The following is a 19112-nucleotide window of genomic DNA, read 5'->3' on the forward strand; positions in this document are numbered from 1 at the left end:
CTTGGGATTACCTCAATCCATGGCTAGGACCTTGCCCTTGGCCCTGTTGAGCTTCATGAGGCTTTCTGATGGACACCAGAGATGAATTCCTTCTGCTCCACTTGCTCTGGGTGTCTCAGGGTTGGACACAGCTTTCAGGGGAAGATGTTGGGGTTTGCTTCCCACTGCTCTGGCAGGGACCATTCCCAGACTCACCACAGTTCTCAGAGCTCCAGAAGCTCTGTAGTGAAGCACTATGGTGAACTCCAGGTGTTTTTAAACTCTGAGTGCTGGCATAACACAAGGAGTCAGCACTGTAGGAAAGCTGAGCGCTCAGACAACGTGAGGCACTCCCTGTGGTCCCACACAGCTGCTGCTCTGCTCTGAGCCTCACCAGGAGCAAAGGGAACCACTTCACCCTCGATTCATGATCTGGTCAGGGTCAGCTCCAGTCAAGCTTTCCCTCCTTGGACATCAGGCAGCTTCAGTGGCTTTCTGTGCTCTGCTTCCCCCATACAAACCACAACATTCTGAACTCAGAACTAGCTGAGACCTCCTGGCTTCCCAATTACTTTTCCTTGTTGTGTTCCCACCAGCAGACTGCTACCAGTGCTAGCAGAAGCAAATCAAAGGGGAATAAACAGCTGAGGGCCATGACTGCCCCATCCCTGGCAGTGCTGAAGGTTGGATAGGGCCTGGAGCACCCTGGGCTGGGGGAGGGGTCCCTGACCATGGCAGGGGGGGTTGGACAGGGTGAGCTTTAAGGTCCCTTCCCACCCAAACCAGTCTGTGCAGGTCAAGCCCTGCCAACCATGTAGGACCATGCCCTGTCCTACAGGGCTTTCAGAATATCCCATCTACAGGGATCTCACCACTGCACTCCTGGATGGGGGCAGAGACTCGTGCTGATCTCCACAGGCACAGGCAGGCAGCAGCCCCACTCATGTCATCCCCAGAAACACCCCCAGACCCCTTTGCTGAACACCCCCATCCACAGTGTGTTTTGCTCACCAGAAAAAGCAACTTAACTTGGAAATCAACATCTGAACAGCGTGCTCCCTGCTCCCACGGGCAGCTCAGCTGCTGGAGCCCCAAGCCCCAGCACCATCCTGGTGTGAGGAGGGGATGTTTTGGGCACGGAGGTCTGGCTGGGGACCACCCCAGCCCCCCGGCCCTGCCGGCTGTGATGGGTTTGACTGAAGGCAGCCAGACTGTCACTCAGGAGGTGCCCCCTTGGTACCTCTTCTGGCTGGATCTACTTGAGGGTGGGATTGCCTGAGCCGCTCCTGTCAGGGATTTCAAAGGGAACAAGCGGCTGGATGCGGAGCTGACAGCTCAGGCCGCCGAATTAGGGCTATTTGCATGCTAATTTCCACCGTGTTTAACTCACTGGCAGACCTAGGAGCGAGGAGCAGCCCCTGCATGTTTGCAACAATGCCTGACTGATCTAGCTGCGTTAACGAGCAAATTATGGTAATTTTGTTATTACAAATGCATAGAAATTTCCAAAGAGTGGAGCTATACAATATGTTTCCTCTCCTCCTCCTCCTCACTCCTAAACACCGACCGCTTTGTTTGTACACCCCCCGCATCGCTCGCTCCCGTTCGGCAGAGGGGAAGGGGCAGGAACTGTGTCTGGAGCAGGGGATGGGACACGGGGAGGACTGGGTACGAGCTGACCCCAGCCAGGACCGGGTGGGTAAGAGGGAGACAGGCTCGGGAAGAGCAGACCCAGGGAGGCTGCTGGCTTCCCAACGTTTCACCTTCTTGCCCTCGCCAGTGCGATTTCTAAATCAATTTAATGAAATAATAGCTGACAACATCATATTGAAAACAATATAAATTTTATCTATACTCCGGGCGAGCGCGGTAATTGCATTCCTGAGAGATGAACACCAAAACGTTTCTCCAGGCTTCCCAGATCCTGGCAGCTCCTCATTCAAAACCTACATGAGCAGGGGATGAATGCCTGCCATTTACTTAGCTGCTTCGTTACTAATTAAGGGAGTCATTCATCAGCTGATTTGCAGCCTGGTATTGCCCCAGGATACTCGTGAGGGCACCTCACTTGCTCCCCCATTCCTGGTGAAACTTCTCCAGGATTTGTGTCCCGGGATAGCAGGAGGGTGGGGAAGCACCACTGAGAAGCAGCCTTAGGCTGGGGATAAAAAAATGAATTTGCTCAACCAGAAAATGCCCAGTGACCACACTCCTGTCCTCTGGCTCTGGCTGAAGAAGCCATGGGTGTTTTTTTTGGGAGGGGGAGGTTGCAGTTGTTTTTGGGGTGGTGGCTGGGTTTGAGCTACATGAGCTGAAAAAAAAAAGTCAAGTCACAACACTGACACATACACACAAAAAAAAAGAGATTTGTGTAATCTGAGCTGAGATCCACAACCCTGCCCTAACAGCAGCATGAGGCATGGGGAGCAGATGGCAAAGGGACTTTGGAGTCACCTCCAGGCTTCAAGGAGGCAACTTGCAAACTTTCCATGTTAAGCCTTATTCCTCTTCCTGCAGCTCATTCTAGGAGCTGTAACTAGACAGGTCCTGTCCAACCCAAACCATTCTGCGGCTCTAAAGAGCAGACAATTCTGCTTTCACTTTCACTGACCACAGAAGTCTCACGGTCCAAGGCCACCACATGGCTCCAGCTTTGTGCTGTGCCCCAGAAGAGGTCCTGGGTCAGGTTCTGCTGCAGCTGCTCTCCATCATCCCACAACACATCGTGCACTTCCTCTGCCCCAGTTTTTAAGCATTTTACCTCCCATATGCCTCGCTTTCACAGCCTCAGTGCTGCCTGTCTGGAGACTACACAAAGCCATCCCAGAACTTCGGCCAAGGCTGAGCCAGAGCAAATAACATGAGTGCATGAAAATAATATTTAATAAAGCCTTTGGTGTGCCCAGGGGGATCTAACCCCCCCCATCCCTACAGGAGTCATCCCAGAGGTCCCACGTCCTGAATGAAAACCTCATCTTCTGCCTCCCAGCACTATTTCTTCCTGCTTCACACATTGGAACTCGTGTCTTCTCCTTGCTGAGGGATCCCTAATGACACCCCTGATATTACTTTTTTATTTATTTTTTTATGCTTTTCTTTTCCAAGCCCAGTTTTGAATGTCACTGTTTTCAGGTCCCCTTTTAGTCGGGTAATTGCACATAGACTTCATATAAAGGAAATTCATTTGTTCAGGGTCACTGCATGGTTTTTCATTAAAAACAAATTACCGGTGTTCAGAAAGGACATCTGGGTTTCCAGAGTCCCATTAATGACTATATTTTCAGCATCACTATTCCAGACAGTCTAACCTTTCCTGTCACCTGGTGTGCAGGGACAGTCCCAGGGAGGGGAGAAGGGGTGGTGGGACTTTTCCTGGAGATGGGGACAGCAAAGAGGGGGGGCACAGGGGGCAGCAGGAGATGCTGTCCCATGTTTCTAACTCAAGAACTGCAGTAAGTATTTAAGAACTGCTTGAGGACAACCTTCCAGCTCAGCTGCATGTGGGCTGAGCCCACTGGTCACAGTAAACAGAGATGAAGATGATCATGGTCATGGTTTGCCCAAGCCCCTGCCTGGCCCTGGCTGCCCTGGCCATGGGAATCACCATGACCACTCCTGCCCTGTCCCCAGCATGGACACAGCTCCTGGAACAGTGATCCTCAGGGCAGGCAGACACCCTGCAGCTCCAGCACAGCTCCTCGTGTCCCTTTGTCCCCTCCCTGATGGTCACAGACCTTCAGACACATCTCAGGAGCAATCCCACAGGCATGAGCAGTGATCCATGGAGACCTGCCCCAGTGTCAGAACGGGCCTGGTGGTGTGTGGAGACACAAAGGACAAAGGGAAGTCCCCCAGGTGAGCTCTGTGGGTCCTCATCACCACCACCATGTCCCCACCAGCACTGCACCACAGCCCAGGCAGGAGGAGAGGAGATAGAGAGACAGAGGTGAGAGAAACTCAGCAACCCTGGGCTACCCATGACCAGCAGCTGCTCTCCCCTTCCCAAACATTTGACCTCAAATAAAAGCACCTGAAACATCACATGGGCCATGGAGCAAAACCCCTGCACATCCTCATGGTGTGGTCCCCACTCCTAAAGCCAGATCTGCAAATGCCAGGGAGCAGAGGCATCAGAAGGCAGCAGCACCTCCATCAGAAGAGCCCAGCAGCCTTGGGATGCTCCATCTGGGCAGGAGTCAAGTAAAGAGAGGTGGCACCAGGCTCTGGGCTGCAAGTATTGGGTGAGCTGGAGGTTTGCTCCTGCCTGCTGTGCCCTGGGGACAAAGCAAAGGATGCCGGGGAGACACTGCTCCCTGCTACTGAAGAGAGAGTCACAGCAGGAACAAATAATAACAATAATACCAAATTATTGGAGATAATTTCTGCACAGAGAAGCTCATTAACCTGTGGGATCCTGTGCCCCAGGGTGTTTCTGAGACCAAGAATCCAGGAGGGAACAGTGGTGCATTAAACATCCCAGCAGATAACTAGAGCACCCAGAGAGCTATGCCAGGCAAAATAAACACCTCCCATGGACGTAGACCCTCTTGCCTCAAGCATGGCCGACCAGAGAGTGAGGACTGAAGAGAAGTGTCCCCTCCTGCTCAGCACCCCTGGCAGGTCAGAATGGTGGCAGGCAGAGGCTGTTCTAGGGCCATGTGGTTCCCCTGACAGAGCTGCTCTGTGCTGCTGACCTCCTGCCTCCTCCCAGCACCTCCAGGACCATTCACCTGCAGCAATCTTATGGTGGGGCCACCTCCCTTCCCCCTTTCATCCTCAGTCTTCCAGAGGAGCAGACAAGGTGGACATGGCTCCATCTGGCTTCCCAGGGGGATTCATGGCTCGGTGGTTTGGGGTCTTCACCAGAGCTGTCCCACCCGTGCCCTGCGTGGGCTGCTGGCATCACAGCCTCCAGACAGGGACCTGTCCTCCTCCTCTGAACAGCTGATGGGCTCCACCTCTGCTCAGAGCATCAGGCAGAAGCACCTGAGCTCCTGATTCTGCTTCACATTTCCAGCAGGGAGACCATAAAAACATTGAGCCATGGGGTGAGGGAGGGAGGTGGAACATTCAGGGAGGTGTCCAGACCCTGCTCACTGCAGGATCAACAACAACACCAGATCAGGGTGTTCAGAGTCTCATCCAGCCTGGCTGTGAAAATTCCCAAGGATGGAGACTGCAGAGGCTCTTGGAATGACCTCGTCCACCACTGGCCCCACCTCATGAGTGAGAATCATAGAATCACAGAATGGTGGGAAATCCCACCCAGTTCCAACCCCCTGCTATCATGGACAGCGGGGTCCCTTCAGCAAGAATTTATCTCGTGTGAGGGTGCTGAGCCCCAGGTTGCCCCCAGAAGCTGTGGCTGCCCCATCCCTGGCAGTGCTGAAGGTTGGATGGGGCCTGGAGCACCCTGGGCTGGGGGAGGGGTCCCTGACCATGGCAGGGGCTTGGGACTGGGTGGGCTTTGAGGTCCCTTCCAACCCAAACCAGTCTGGGATTCTGTTATTTAGAGAAAAAGTATTTGGATAATTTATTCTCTGGGTCACAGGAGACATTCACGAGCCACACAAGAGGGAAGTCCCTGCTTGTGCAGGGACGGGTAGGAGGAGATCTGAAGGTGTGGACCAGGTGTTTGTGCCAGGCTGGATGTGCAGGGGGGTCACACACCTCATGTGTGTGGAAGAGGAGAGAAGGATGGGGGCTGGCAGGGGAGCAGGGGAGAGGGAGGAGAGAGAAGCACCAAGCAAGAAGCTGGATCTGCACAGCTCCCTCTGTCAGGCTGGAAACTCCAGAGAGCTGGATGGTCCTACAGCCCTGGGCAGAGATGGGACAAAGCCCACCAGCACACCCACAGCAGCACAGGCAATGCCAGCAGCAACAAAGCTCTGCCCCTGTCTCATCCTCTGTATATCTCTCCACAGCCCTAAAGCACTTAACTCACACAATTGCTTAATTACCAGCAGAAATTCATGGCTAACGATTAGAAATCTTATCAAGGAAGCACATTTCTCGCAGAGGAAGACACAGCCAGGCAGCAGAAGGTGGTGAAACCAATCCCTGAAACCTCTCTTGGGCTCTCTGGAGAGAGCTGGGATGTGCCCAGGGCAGCAGCCAGGGTCGGGAACCTCCCCTGGAGCAGCTCCTTGCTCCTCCCAGCAAGGCTCTGAAATTGGTCCTGCAGAGGACAGGAGTCAAAGAAGGATTGAGAAGGTATTTGGGATGCTAGTTAGCAAATTCTCCCTTAAATGAGAAGGAGAACCTACAGGAATTGCATCTGACCTTCACACCAGCTGGAGCAGAAGGTTGTTATTAAAGGAACCAGTCAGAGGAGCAGTGCAGTTACTCAATATAATGGGTCACACAAGCCTATGTGTAGTTAAAAATAAAATCTATTACCTGGGAAAACTGTCTCAGGCAACTCTACATCATGGAGCCCTCCCTCACTGCATCTCCAAACCCCACATCCTGCAGTTTCACCACCCCAAACAGCCAGTAACTCCCCAAAACAGAGGGAAGAACACCCATTTTCCCTGCCTGGGGAAGGGGCTGGGGCTCACTGACAGATTTTCAGAGGAAGGTTCTCTGAAGAAAGGTGCTCAGTTCCCACAAGGTTTCTGAAAGCCTCTAAACCACAGTGTGTGCCAGGATTGAATTTGATGGCCCAGGCTTTCAGAGAAGGATGCTCCAAAACCAGGAGATGCCCATCAGGAGAAGGGGACTGTTGGGCACCAGCTTCATCCTGTACCCTCACAGCAGCTCCTCTGAGACAACATTTTATGGATAAAAATTGGCTGCTACACAACCCAACTCCCACAGCCAGTTTCCAGCTCTAACACACCAATAAAATGGTGGATGTTTTGGGGTTTTTTCCCTAACTCCTCAGTGATCTGGCAGAACCCAACCTGCAGAACACAACCAAAGCTGTAACAAAGACCAACACCAAGAAGATCCAGATGTCCAAACACTGCCACCAACTCCCACTTTCCTATCAGGAGTATTATTTTCTAAGCCACCACCTCCTGGGGCCATGTGATAACAGACAGATAACAGATTCCAGTCTGGGGCATTTTCTTCAGTAACTCCCTGACCTCACTGGTTCCAATGACCTGAAGAGCTTGGCAAGGAGAAGGGGAAGGACAATCCTCAGGTTGCCACCACCCTTCCAGTCACAGACTGCCAGCACCCTGATGTTGCTGTCCTACCCCAGCTCTGGGAGAGGAAAGAAACTGCAGCAATAATGTGCTGAGGGAACCCAGTGGTCTGCAGGAGTCACCTGGATGGTGCAGTCCTGCACAGAGCAGTATCGAGGTCAGGACTCATCCATGCTGGGACACAGGTTGTTTGGAGAAAACAGATGGGTTGGAGCAAAGCCTGGTGGGGCAAAACACCCAGGATCCACAGAGGGAAGGCTGGGGGTTCTGCCAGCATCCCAGTGCCAATGACTGGATTTGATGGTCCACAGGCTGGACCCCCTTCCCTGCTCCTCCTTCACCAGGGATCACTCTACACCTTCACTGGGACTGCTCTACACCATGAACCACACACTCAGTCACCCGTGACTGCTCTACACCATGAACAAGAACCACACCTTCACCCATGTGCCAAGAACCACTCCACAACTCCCTGTCCCCACCAGAGCCACATCCTCTGCCTGGCACTCACAGACCTTCTACCAAGTGCCACGTTTTCCTCCTGAAATGCTCTTTTTCCTTTCCTTTTGCTCGTTTTTTTCCCTCCCTCCCTCTCTCCCTCCCTCCCTCTGGTTTTGAAGACTCACCAGGCACCATCCCTGTCAGTGCTGGAGCAGAGTAGCTGCCCTGTCCGGCGGGGGGGACGTGTGGAGGGTATCCAGGGAGGGTTGTGCTCGCCAGCTCGCGACCTGAGGAATCAAACCAACAAATCACCACCTGAGCATCGCCACCAGCGCCGCCGCTTACATCTCCCCGAGCTCCCCGTGCACCACAGCCCTGCATTTGTCATCAGCAGCTCCAGCAGGGACAGGCTGGGACTTCCAGGGCAGAGGAGGAACAGGGTTGGGGTTTTTTTCCCTTTCTCTGTGACCTGCTGTGAGCTCTGCCCTCTCCTGAACCCCAGCTGCTCAACCCCGATTCCCAGGTTCCTGCAGAAGCTCCAGAGGGTGAAGTCAGAGATGGCAAAAATGTGAAATAACACTCAGCTGAGTGACACTTTCCCAGAAAACCCTCCAGAAAAAACACCCTGCGCCAGGCTGATGGTGTGCAGGGATCTCACTATGAAGCAGGGAGCTGTTTGGGTTTTTTTTTTTAATCGCTGTTAAAGCCAAAGTTGAAAATAAAAACAAAAAACAAACACAAGGCTTTGAGATGTGAAAACTGATTTAAATGGAGATGTCTGTGGTGTGGGAAGAAGTCTCAGACTCCCAGACAGGGCCTCATGTGGTGCCCTCCACCTAGATCACACAAGCCTCTCATTTTATTAAAGTAGCCACAGCTCTTCCATGGAAATACCCTGGACCAGGTTCTGGGTCTTCTCCTTTCCCCCCACTCCCAGTGCTGCTCCCAGATGCTGGAGGGAAGGGAGATCATCCAGAGGGAGCTGGACAGGAGAAGTGAGCCATCTGAACTTCATGGAGTTCAAAAAAGACCAAAGGCAAGGTCCTGCCTATGGGCTGGGGTAATCCCAAGCACAAATCCCATCTGGGTGTGGAATGTCTGTAGAGATCCCTGAGGAGCAGGAGCTGGGGGTGTTGGGTGAGGAGAAGCTGAGCAGGAGCCATCAAACCCCCCCTGTCCTGTGCTGCATCCCCAGAGTGTGAGCAGCAGGTGATGGAGGTGCTGGGAGGGCTGGAGCAACTCTGCTCTGGAGCCAGGCTGAGAGAGTTGGGGGTGTTGAGGCTGGAGAAGAGAAGGCTGCACCGGGGAGACCTTAGAGCACCTTCCAGTGCCTGAAGGGGCTCCAGGAAAGCTGGGGAGGGACTTGGGACAAGGGCCTGGAGGGATGGGACCCTCTGAGGGGGAAGGGTTTGGAGCTGGGAGAGGGGAGATGGAGAGGAGAAATCTTTTGGGGTGAGGGTGCTGAGCCCCAGGTTGCCCCCAGAAGCTGTGGCTGCCCCATCCCTGGCAGTGCTGAAGGTTGGATGGGGCTTGGAGCACCCTGGGCTGGGGGAGGGGTCCCTGACCATGGCAGCAGGGAGTTGGAATGAAATGACTTTTAAATTCACTCCCAACCCAAAGGATCATGTTATTCTGTGAACTGGCTGTGGCCAGAGGTGTTTCCCCATGAGAAAGGGATGCGCCTGTCATCCCACCAGGAAGGATCCATTTCTCAACACAGAGGGAACATGGAAACCCAGCTACATCTTTCTGGACTGTCACAGGATCCTGGGGTGTAGAGAAACAAGCTAAACCAGGTGCCTCGAGTTGCCAAAGAGTGGGTGTGAGTCCACCTGTGCCTGGTTAGGGCAGGCCCCCTATTACCAGGGGTCCAATAAAGGTGGGACACACACCCACAGAGAGAAGCTCACTCTGGTGTGAGGCAATGGAGAGGCCAGCAGCTCATCAAGCCTCAGGAGCAAGAAAGGCTCCTCCCGCTACACTGAGGTACATCCCTTATCCAAGGATAAGCTGACCTTAAAGAGTTCTCTGGTGCCTGATACCCTGGGACACCACAGCTGGGGCTCTGGATGCTGCTGTCCCCTCCTGCTGAGCACCAGGGGCTGCTCAGGCCCACGGGATCTGCCTGAATCCCCCTCCTCTAACACAGCTCTAGTGATCTCGGAGATGTTTTTGGCCCAAAACATCTCCTTAACCAGACAAAGCCCCTGTGAGCCCAGGTTCCTTGGTACAATGGCACATCAGGTCAACCAGGCAAGTTCAGAGACCTTTTGGGTTTAGCCCCACACTGACAAGAAGAAACATGGTCAAACTCTTTTCCCTTGGCACTTGATTTCCCAGCTGTGCTGTTTACAGTTCTCTGGAGCTTGGTCAGACTGAATCTGAAGAAATGAGACCTCACCCAATGAGATGAGGGTCAGGAAAATGAGTTACTGGGAATTGCTGCTCACCACCCCCTGGGTCATGGACACCAAGCCCACTCCCAGGTCCTTCCTAGAGAATATTTATGGTGCCTCCACTTCCTGAGAGAATTTAAGGTTCAAAACAATTGATTAATTTGCTTTCCAAAGCGATCTGGAGCTCTCCCATTCCAGACAGATCCCCTCTGGAAGGGCACTGTGAATTGTAATTACCCAATACAGGCATAAAATGGCTCTTTTAGATTAAAATGTTCTCCCCACCTCACTGCCCCACTTCCTTCTCTCTCTCATAACTTTATTTTTGTGAGGGAGTTGGATTATGACATGAAGTTGGATTATGTCATCTCTACAGCCTGGGAAAGGCAGAAGAGCATCTGTGACCTGCTTTGACCATTGACTTGGAAAGGCCACCACTACTCTTCTCTTTCGTGGCCATGTGGTGTCACCATGGGATGGGGCACCATGTCACAGAATCACAGAATCCCAAGATGTTTAGGTTGGAAGAGACCTCCAAGCTCATCCAGCCCAACCTTTGACCAACACCATCACCAACCACCAAACCCTGTCCTTAGGGACCACCTCCAAATGCCTTTTAAATGCCTCCAGGGATGGGGACTCCACCACTCTCCTGGGCCATTCCAATGCCTGACAACCCTCTCACTGACAAAATATTTCCTAACACCCATCCAAAGCTCCCCTGGCACAGCTCCCATCCATTCCCTCTGCTCCTATCCCATCCCTCAGGAGCAGAGGCTTTTTCCCTCCTCCCTCCACCCTCCCTTGAGGCAGTTGCAGAAAGCCATCAGGTCTCCTCTCACCTCCTCTGCTCCAGACCAAACACCCCCAGCTCCTCAGCCCCTCACAGGATTTGTGCTCCAGGCCCTGAATGAGCCTTGTTGCCCTTCTCTGGACACTCTCCAGCACTTCTCTGTCCCTTCTGTAGTGAGGTGCCCAGAACTGAACACGGTGCTCAAGACGTGGCCTCATCAGAGCTGAGTACAGAGGGATGATCCCCTCCCTGTTCCTGCTGGCACTGAGTTCCTAACACAAGCCAGGCTGCTATTGCCTTCTTGGCCACCTGCACACACTGCTGACTCATTTTAAGTCACTATCAACCCATACCCCCAGGTCCCTTTCCAACTCACAGCTCTCTCACCACACTTCTCCAGCTCTGTAGCTCCCCATGGGTGGTTCTGACCCAGGTGCCAGACCTGGCACTGGGCTTGTTAAACCTCACGCAATTAACCTTGGCTCACTGGCCCAACCTGTCCAGGTCCCACTGTAAGGATTCCCTTACAGCAGATCCACCTGCTTGGTGTCACCTGCAGGTTTACTGAGGGTACCCTCAGTCCCCTCATACAAATAAATAATGAAGAGATTAATGAGCTCAGGGCCCAGCACTGGACCCTGGGGACACCACGTGTGACCAGGCACCATCTGGATTTGGTTCCATTCATCACCACTCTTTGGGCCTGGCCACCCAGCCAGCTCTTCACCCACTGCAGAGTCTACGTATCCAAACCTTGCTCCAGAAGCTTCTGAAGAAGAATGTTGTAGGAGACAGTGTCAAAGGCTTTACTAAATCCAGACAATGTGACAATGTCCACAGCTTTTCCTTCATCCACTGGGTGAGTCTCCTCCTTGCAGCAGGAATCAGGTCAGTCAGACAGGACCTGTATCTGGTCCTCATTGTCCTGTATGCCCTGTGTGATGGCATCCAAGATGATCTGATCCATAATCTCCCCTGACACCAAGTGTCCCATCTCCCAAAGGTCTCTGGATCAACAGGAAAGTTTCCCCTCCTGGCCTGTCCCACACCAACCACTCCTCTGCCCTCACCTCCCAACACTTATTTAAGAAAAGAAACAACATTGCCGTATAATTTTTTTCAGTATAATGAAGTACTACAACATTTTCACTTTCTGCAAAGCCACCACCACAGCCAGTATGGTCAGAACCCTCTTCAAGGGCACTGAGAAGCAGCCACCATTGAAGATAACAAGAAAAGTGTCATCTCATCTCCTCCCTAAATCAAGAGCACATCATTCGTGGTCTGTTCTGCAGGTCTGGTTTGGCTTCCATCACAGCCCCAGGGATACCCAGGTCAGGGTTGCAGGTGAGGCTTTGGAGCCCTCAGCTGCAGAGAACACATTCTGGAGATGCAGAAAAGCCTCAGTTTCTCCCCCTCTCCAATGGAGGAAGAATCTCCCCCTTCCTTTGGGGGGCTGCCCGAGGGATGAGAGAGCTGCAGCTTGCCAAGCAATGAGACATCTCCAACACTTTTGGAGATCTCCTCTCCATCTCCCCTCTGTCAGCTGCAAACCCTTTCCCCTCATCCCATCCCTCCAGGCCCTTGTCCCAGGTCCCTCCACAGTGTTTTTTCAGGACACCTGGCTCAGCTGCCCCAAGAGCAGCCTCAGCCCAGGTCCCAGCTTTCTGCAAAGCCCCAGAGTGCAGGCTGGCCATGCTGCTGGGACCACACCAGCTCCCTGCAGGGATGGAAACCTGCACTGCATCTTCAGCCTGAGCTGTTCCCCTGACACAATTCATCACACCTTACTCCAAAACAAAACAAAACAAAACAAAACAAAACAAAACCCTAAACCCACAGTATGACAAATGTCAAACAATTGTCACAGTGGGACCAGAGGGCACAGGTGGGAGTCTCAGAGGGCTTGGCTCTGCATGCAGGGGATCCCCAATAAACATCACCCACCCCTCCACTCACCAGGAGCTGGCAGAGGTCTTCTCTTGTCATTTCTCAAAGAAAAACCCAAAAAGGTGAAAACAAGTAATTTTTTTCCATGAAAGAAATAACTTTTCAGCAGGATGGGTCAGCAGATGATCTCCATGCAGGTGTGGGGCACCAGTCAGTGTCCCCAGACCAGCACAAGCTGGGACTGCTGGGGACAAGAGCAAGGCATGGTGGAGAGGGAGCCTCCCATCCCCAAAACATGGTGAGAAAACCCCAGGGAGCAGTTGAGAGATATTCTCCAGTTCACCTGACTTTAAAAAAACAGCAAAAATCCTAAAAAAAACAAACCCAAAAGAGCATTTCCTGGCGCGTCTTCGTACACTAACTGTGTAAACTTGAATCCAATTAACTTCAAATTTAACTACTAATGAAATTATCTCATTTTTTTATCAGCTCAGCTCTCATCCATGGCAGTAATTAACCACTGGGGGTTGTCACTCCCAGACACATGACACGAGGACTTCCCCAAGCTCAGGTGCTTCAAACCCTTGCAGAATTCATTACCCTGACAGTGTGAAAACCCTTCACTTTCAATACCACAGGGCACCAACATGCTTTTTGGTTTTTTTCCTTCCCTTTTATCTAACTGCCAGGAACAGTGTGAAAGAAATGAACCCACTGGAGAGGTAATTAATTACTGCAAAGGATACATTAGAAAATGCAGGGGGTCCAGGTGGTGGGGAGGGGGCTTACAGAGCCTCACAAGCATCCCCCTCATTTTTGGGGATGGTGATGTTCCTCTGGGACAACCTCCACGTTCCTTACCAAGGGGAGCTGAGCCCTCACCCATGTCCTGTCCCTACCACAGAGATGGAACTGATCAGGAGTGTGGTCAGCAATCAGGGGGTTGATGGGGTCACCCCACCCCTCCAGGGACAAAGGTTCAGAACCATCAGCAGAAGGATACGGAGCTGTTGGAGGCCCTGGAGCTGCTGGGAGGGCTGGAGCAGCTCTGCTCTGGAGCCAGGCTGAGAGAGTTGGGGGTGTTGAGGCTGGAGAAGAGAAGGCTGCAATGGGGAGACCTTAGAGCACCTTCCAGGTCCTGAAGGGGCTCCAGGAAAGCTGGGGAGGGACTTTTTAGGATGTCAGGGAGTGATAGGACATGGGGAATGGATTCAAACTGGAGGAGGGGAGATTTAGAGTGGAAGTTAGGAAGAAGTTCTTCACCGTGAGGGTGGTGAGACCCTGGCACAGGTTGCCCAGAGAGGTGGTGGAAGCTCCATCCATCCCTGGAAGTTTTTAATGCCAGGCTGGATGGGGCTCTGAGCAACCTGAGCTGGTGGGAGAGGTCCCTGCCCATGGCATGGTTGGAAATGGGTGAGCTTAAAGGTCCCTTCCAACCCCTTCCAATCATAGTTCTATGATTCTGTGTTTTGGGAGCTGCTTCATGTCTGGAAGCAAACCCCAGTTTCCAGATTATCTCAGTTAAAGCTGTTATCAGAACTGACTTCTTTTGCCTGTCTCTCCTTTTTTTTTTTGTTGTTTTTTTTTTTTCTCTTAAACCCGAACCACTCTTCCTGTGCCCAGCCAGGATTATGATCATGCTGACCCTTCCATTTCAGTCTTTATCCTAAATAAACCACTGAGGCTGAATGCACAGCCCCATTTCCAGCAGAAGCTCCACCAGCAGCTCCATCTCCCCAGGACACCCGGGGCACACATCACACCCCAGCTCTGAGCAGGGAGGTGGCACAGGATCGTGAAGCAACACAAACCCAGAGCTGGGGACTGATCGTCCTGGGGAAGAGAAGGCTCTGGGCAGACCTCATGGTGACCTCCCAGTGCCTGAAGGGGCTCCAGGAAAGCTGGGGAGGGACTTGGGACAAGGGCCTGGAGTGACAGGACAGGGGACAAAGGCTTCAAATTAGAGAAGAGTAGGTTTAGACTGGATGTTAGGAACAAGTTCTTCAGCATGAGGGTGGTGGAACAATGGCAGAGGCTGCCCAGGGGGGTGATTGAGGCCTCATCCCTGGAGATGTTCAAGGTGAGGCTTGAGGATGCTCTGAGCACCCTGATCTAATGAGGGTGTCCCTGATACTGCAGGGGGTTGGATGGGGTGACCCTGAGAGGTCCCTTCCAGCCCAAATCATTCTGTGATTCTATGAGCACCTCTGGAAATGGGGATCTGGGTTTATCAGACACAAAACTGCTCCATGCTGGTACCACCACCACCCCTTGGGTCTGGTTGAGCCTCATGGTGGTTGGGACCCCACACTCCCCAGCCCCATGGGACCCCCTGCCCACCCCAGCCCCCCAAGAGACAGCAGCTAATGAGGACCCATCCCTACTGGGGACACCAGTCCCGGCGTGCTGGCCATGAGTTACCTCTCCTGCACCTAATTAGAGGCAGATAAAACAGTGGTAACAGACAGATCACCTGTAATGATTTTGCTGACTCGATTATTCTTCTGACAATTAGCTCTGGCTGCCAAAGCCTCACAGGAATGTCAAAGTCTACTTCCTACAAAGCAGGTAATGTCACAGGTGTGACCATGAAATCAATAATGAGGCATAGCTCTTGCAGAGGGCATCCAGGTCAGACAGAACAGCCCTTAAATTAAACATTGATAAGCAGAACACAATTATCCATCATGTTTAAGTGCCTGCGTGAAATTAGCAGCCAGGAGAACGGGAGCAGTGGGGGGCAGAAGATGAGCTGGGGGCTGGGGGGAGGCATTGAACTGCACAGTGTCCATCCCGACAGGGACTGCCAGGGATGGATGGGGACAGCAGTGGCCAAGCCCTGAAACCCAGGATGAGCCCCCTGAGCTGGGTGCAGCTGGGGGTCTGGGCTTCTCCTCACTTCCACAGCATCAGCACAGAGCTGCAGGAGCTCAGAGCTGCCTGGTGGAGCCTTCCCATGGGTACCACTGAGCTTACAAAAGAGAGGCAGAGAAAAAAAAAACACAAAAGCAAAACACAAAACACAGTACTTTCTGGTAAAGGAAAAATATTATGGATATATAGAAAGAAATATTCCACTCTGTGTGCTCTGCACCCCACCACCAAACCAACAGTCCAGCTCCTCACAGAGTTTTCAAGCTTGCTAAGAGGAGGCTTTGACTGCAGGCTTGAGCTGAGCTGCATCATCTCATCCACCTTCCCCTTCAAAGCCAACCTGGGACTCTTTCTCCTCACAATTCCCTGGGCTGACCCCACATTTCACCTGCACACACACCAAGTGCTGGAGGGGATGGAGGGGACATCTGTGTGCAGACTGGGAAAAGATAGCCAAGGTGGGCAACACCTCTGCAAGAACTATCTTGGATCTATTTCCTAGATGTTAGGAAATATTTAGTCAGTGAGAGGGTTGTCAGGCATTGGAATGGCCCAGGAGAGTGGTGGAGTCCCCATCCCTGGAGGCATTTAAAAGGCATTTGGAGGTGGTCCCTAAGGACAGGGTTTGGTGGTTGGTGATGGTGTTGGTCAAAGGTTGGACTGGATGAGCTTGGAGGTCTCTTCCAACCTAAACATCCTGGGATTCTGTGAACCTTCAACACTGCCAGGGATGGGGCAGCCACAGCTTCTGGGGGCAACCTGGGGCTCAGCACCCTCACCCCAAAGGATTTCTCCTCTCCATCTCCCCTCTCCCAGCTCCAAACCCTTCCCCCTCGCAGGCTCCCATCCCTCCAGGCCCTTGTCCCAAGTCCCTCCCCAGCTTTCCTGGAGCCCCTTCAGGATCTGGAAGCTGCTCCAAGGTCTCCCCATTGCAGCCTTCTCTTCTCCAGCCTCAACACCCCCAACTCTCTCAGCCTGGCTCCAGAGCAGAGCTGCTCCAGCCCTCCCAGCACCTCCATCACCTCCTCTGCACTGGCTCCAACAGCTCCGTGTCCTTCTGCTGATGGGGACCCCAGGGATGGACACAGCTTTACCCCAGGGGGGTCTCAGCTCTCCTGCTGTATCAGTGCAGCTCCCTGAGGTTGCCCATCCAGGATCTCCAGGTTGAGAACCATCCCAGCTCTGCAGCTCAGGACCAGAACACACAGAGAAGGCACTGGAGCATCTGCTGGTGCAGAGCCAGGGGGACACAGCTGACTATGTCCATCAAGTTTACCTTCACAGCCAGACAAGACCTTTTGACTTCTTTTTTCTTTTTTTTTTTTTTTTAACAAAACCTTTTCATCAAGAGGCAGAAATGCCCCAAGAAATTTTAATGGTGGAAGCCTGGTGTATATGCAGAGGATCTGCTCGTTTGGGCATCTGAACTCCAAAAAGCTTTGAAGACATCAGAACATTTTGATTTTCCTTTAAAAGACAAATTTGAAGATGTCATTCTCATGTTTGGAATGACTTTGCTGTGCAAAATGTAAGCTACTGAGGAGAGATACACAAAGTGCTCCAAACTAAAACAAGAGGTGAAGGATGCTGTTGGATGGTTTTGTTGCTTACTGCTGTCACTTGTTAAACTTTCCTCAGATCTCAGTTTTTTGGGTTTTTTTAATGGAAAAGGGAACTGAAAAAAGCCAAAATCTTGACTATTTTCACAGGGCAGGTCCAGGGATTGGTTCCCCCAGTGGTGTGTAGGAGAAGCCTCTCCCCAGAGCCCAGCAGCAGCAGGTGACCCATCCCCTCCCTGGGGGGTTTGCTGGTGGGCAAAGAGAGAGCTCAAAGACGAGAGCACCAGGCATGAACCCTGCCCCTGATGGGGATGCTCAGACAAGTTCTCTGCATGAGGTGTGAAGGTGAGGACCAGCATCCCCCTACCCCAGGTGACCACAGGGAGGGGGCTGAGATGTTGCTGAGCACAGCCTGGACCAGGGGCATCATCTGCCTGCACTCCCCCAGCCCAGACTGCAAGGTGCAGACAATTAGCACGTGGGGCTTAATGAAGCAGGATGAAGGAAGCCAAGCCAGCTCCCTCTGGAAGGAAAGGAAGGTGTCCAGGGAAAGGCAGCCTCCTGGGGTGTGCAGAGGTGTGTGTGGGACGGGGAGAGGCAGAGGCTTCTCCTCCAGCTCTGGTGGCATCGCTGGTGACAGCCACGCCGAGCTCAGCTCAGGGGATGCTCTGCACACCCAGAGCTCTGCTCAGACTGCTCTGGGCATGACATCAAGGATTGCCTTCCGAGGCAAAGAACCCCATGTGCCCACTTATCTGAGAAAGCAGTGAGCCTCCTCCTGTCAAACAGACACGCTAAACGGGGAGAGGAGAGAAATCTCACATGGAAGCAATCAGCTTGCCACCACGGCAGAGCTCACACTAGAAAACGCTGTTCATTTTTGGACAAGTGCAGCTCGTGGTGCAGCACTGTTCTACAAGCAGCAGTGAAACAAAACTTTACTTTTAAACAGAAATAATAGAATCTTAGGGTAGTTTGGGTTGGGAGGGACCTCTAAAGGTTATCTAGTCCAACCCCTCCCAAAAAATAATAAAATAGGAAATAAACAATAAAATAGGAAGTAAATAATAAAATAAAAATAAATGATAAAAGAAAGTTCAGATAGTTCAGAACTTAAGAGAAATGCCAAAAAACAAAACAAAACAAAACAAAACAAAACAATAAATATCCCAAAACAATGCACCTCTCCCTGCTGAAAGGAGGGATATATATAAATATAAATATATATATATATACTCCCTCCCACACCAGGTCTGCATGGCCCTGGTACACCTCACAACCACTGCCAAATTAAAGAAGAGTCATTTTATTATTTTTTTTTCATCTCATTATTTCTGAAATGTTCTCCAGCCAGCACGCCACGAGCAGAAATCGGAAGAAGTCGGAGAATTAAACCACGCAATGAAACAGCTTTCTGACGAATAAAGCTATGGAAATTTTAGGCTCCATTTACTTCTCAATCTAATTTTGCCCTCCAATGCACATTATGCCTGAAATGGGATCTCATGTGGTTTGATCAGTGCTCTTAACGCGTGCAGAAGCAACATATTCCCTTTATTGTTTCCCTGCTGCAGCACAGCAATCCTTCTAACAGAGAGCAGCACAGCAGGCTGCCCAGGCTGCCTCTGGTGATGGGGAGGATGCAGGATGACCAGGAGGATCAGCACCTCCACAAGTTTGTGGCCCAAGGGCTCCTGCAAACACAGAGCCAGATGCCCAATGTTCCACAAACACCCTGAGAGAGCGACCGAGCTACCACAAGGAGTGCAGCAGAAACAATTTTCCTTTTGTTCCTTCTTTCCAAGTGTTTGGATTTTTGCACACACCCAGCAGCTCTGTGCCAGCCTCTCTTTGCAACCAAGAGGACCTGAAAGATATTATCAGCTTGTGAAGAACTACAAACTCCTCCCAGACACTGCAGCTACAAGAAACTAAAAAAAAGGAAAAACAAAAAAGAATCTAGGAGCTACAGGACAAAACCCAAGAGCTTTGGTGGCATTGTACTCTGAGACCAGGGATGCTCCTG

At 52.0% G+C, this 19112-nt stretch overlaps 1 protein-coding gene across 7 annotated transcripts in view; it reads right to left on the reverse strand.

Moving 5' to 3' along the window:
* The window catches only part of PAX5 (paired box 5), a 109511-nt gene that overhangs the window by 18815 nt on the left and 71584 nt on the right, over window positions 1-19112 (reverse strand). For 4 of the 7 annotated variants that reach the window (XM_030467255.1, XM_030467256.1, XM_030467259.1 and 1 more), the window contains one exon: window positions 7760-7861. The exons of the other annotated variants lie outside the window; for them this stretch is intronic. In XM_030467255.1, the coding sequence (XP_030323115.1) occupies window positions 7760-7861 (102 nt within the window). The remainder of the gene's footprint in view (window positions 1-7759; window positions 7862-19112) is intronic. 7 annotated transcript variants of the gene reach the window in all.

This window comes from Calypte anna, chromosome Z (assembly GCF_003957555.1).
Source record: "Calypte anna isolate BGI_N300 chromosome Z, bCalAnn1_v1.p, whole genome shotgun sequence".
Taxonomy (NCBI): domain Eukaryota; kingdom Metazoa; phylum Chordata; class Aves; order Apodiformes; family Trochilidae; genus Calypte; species Calypte anna.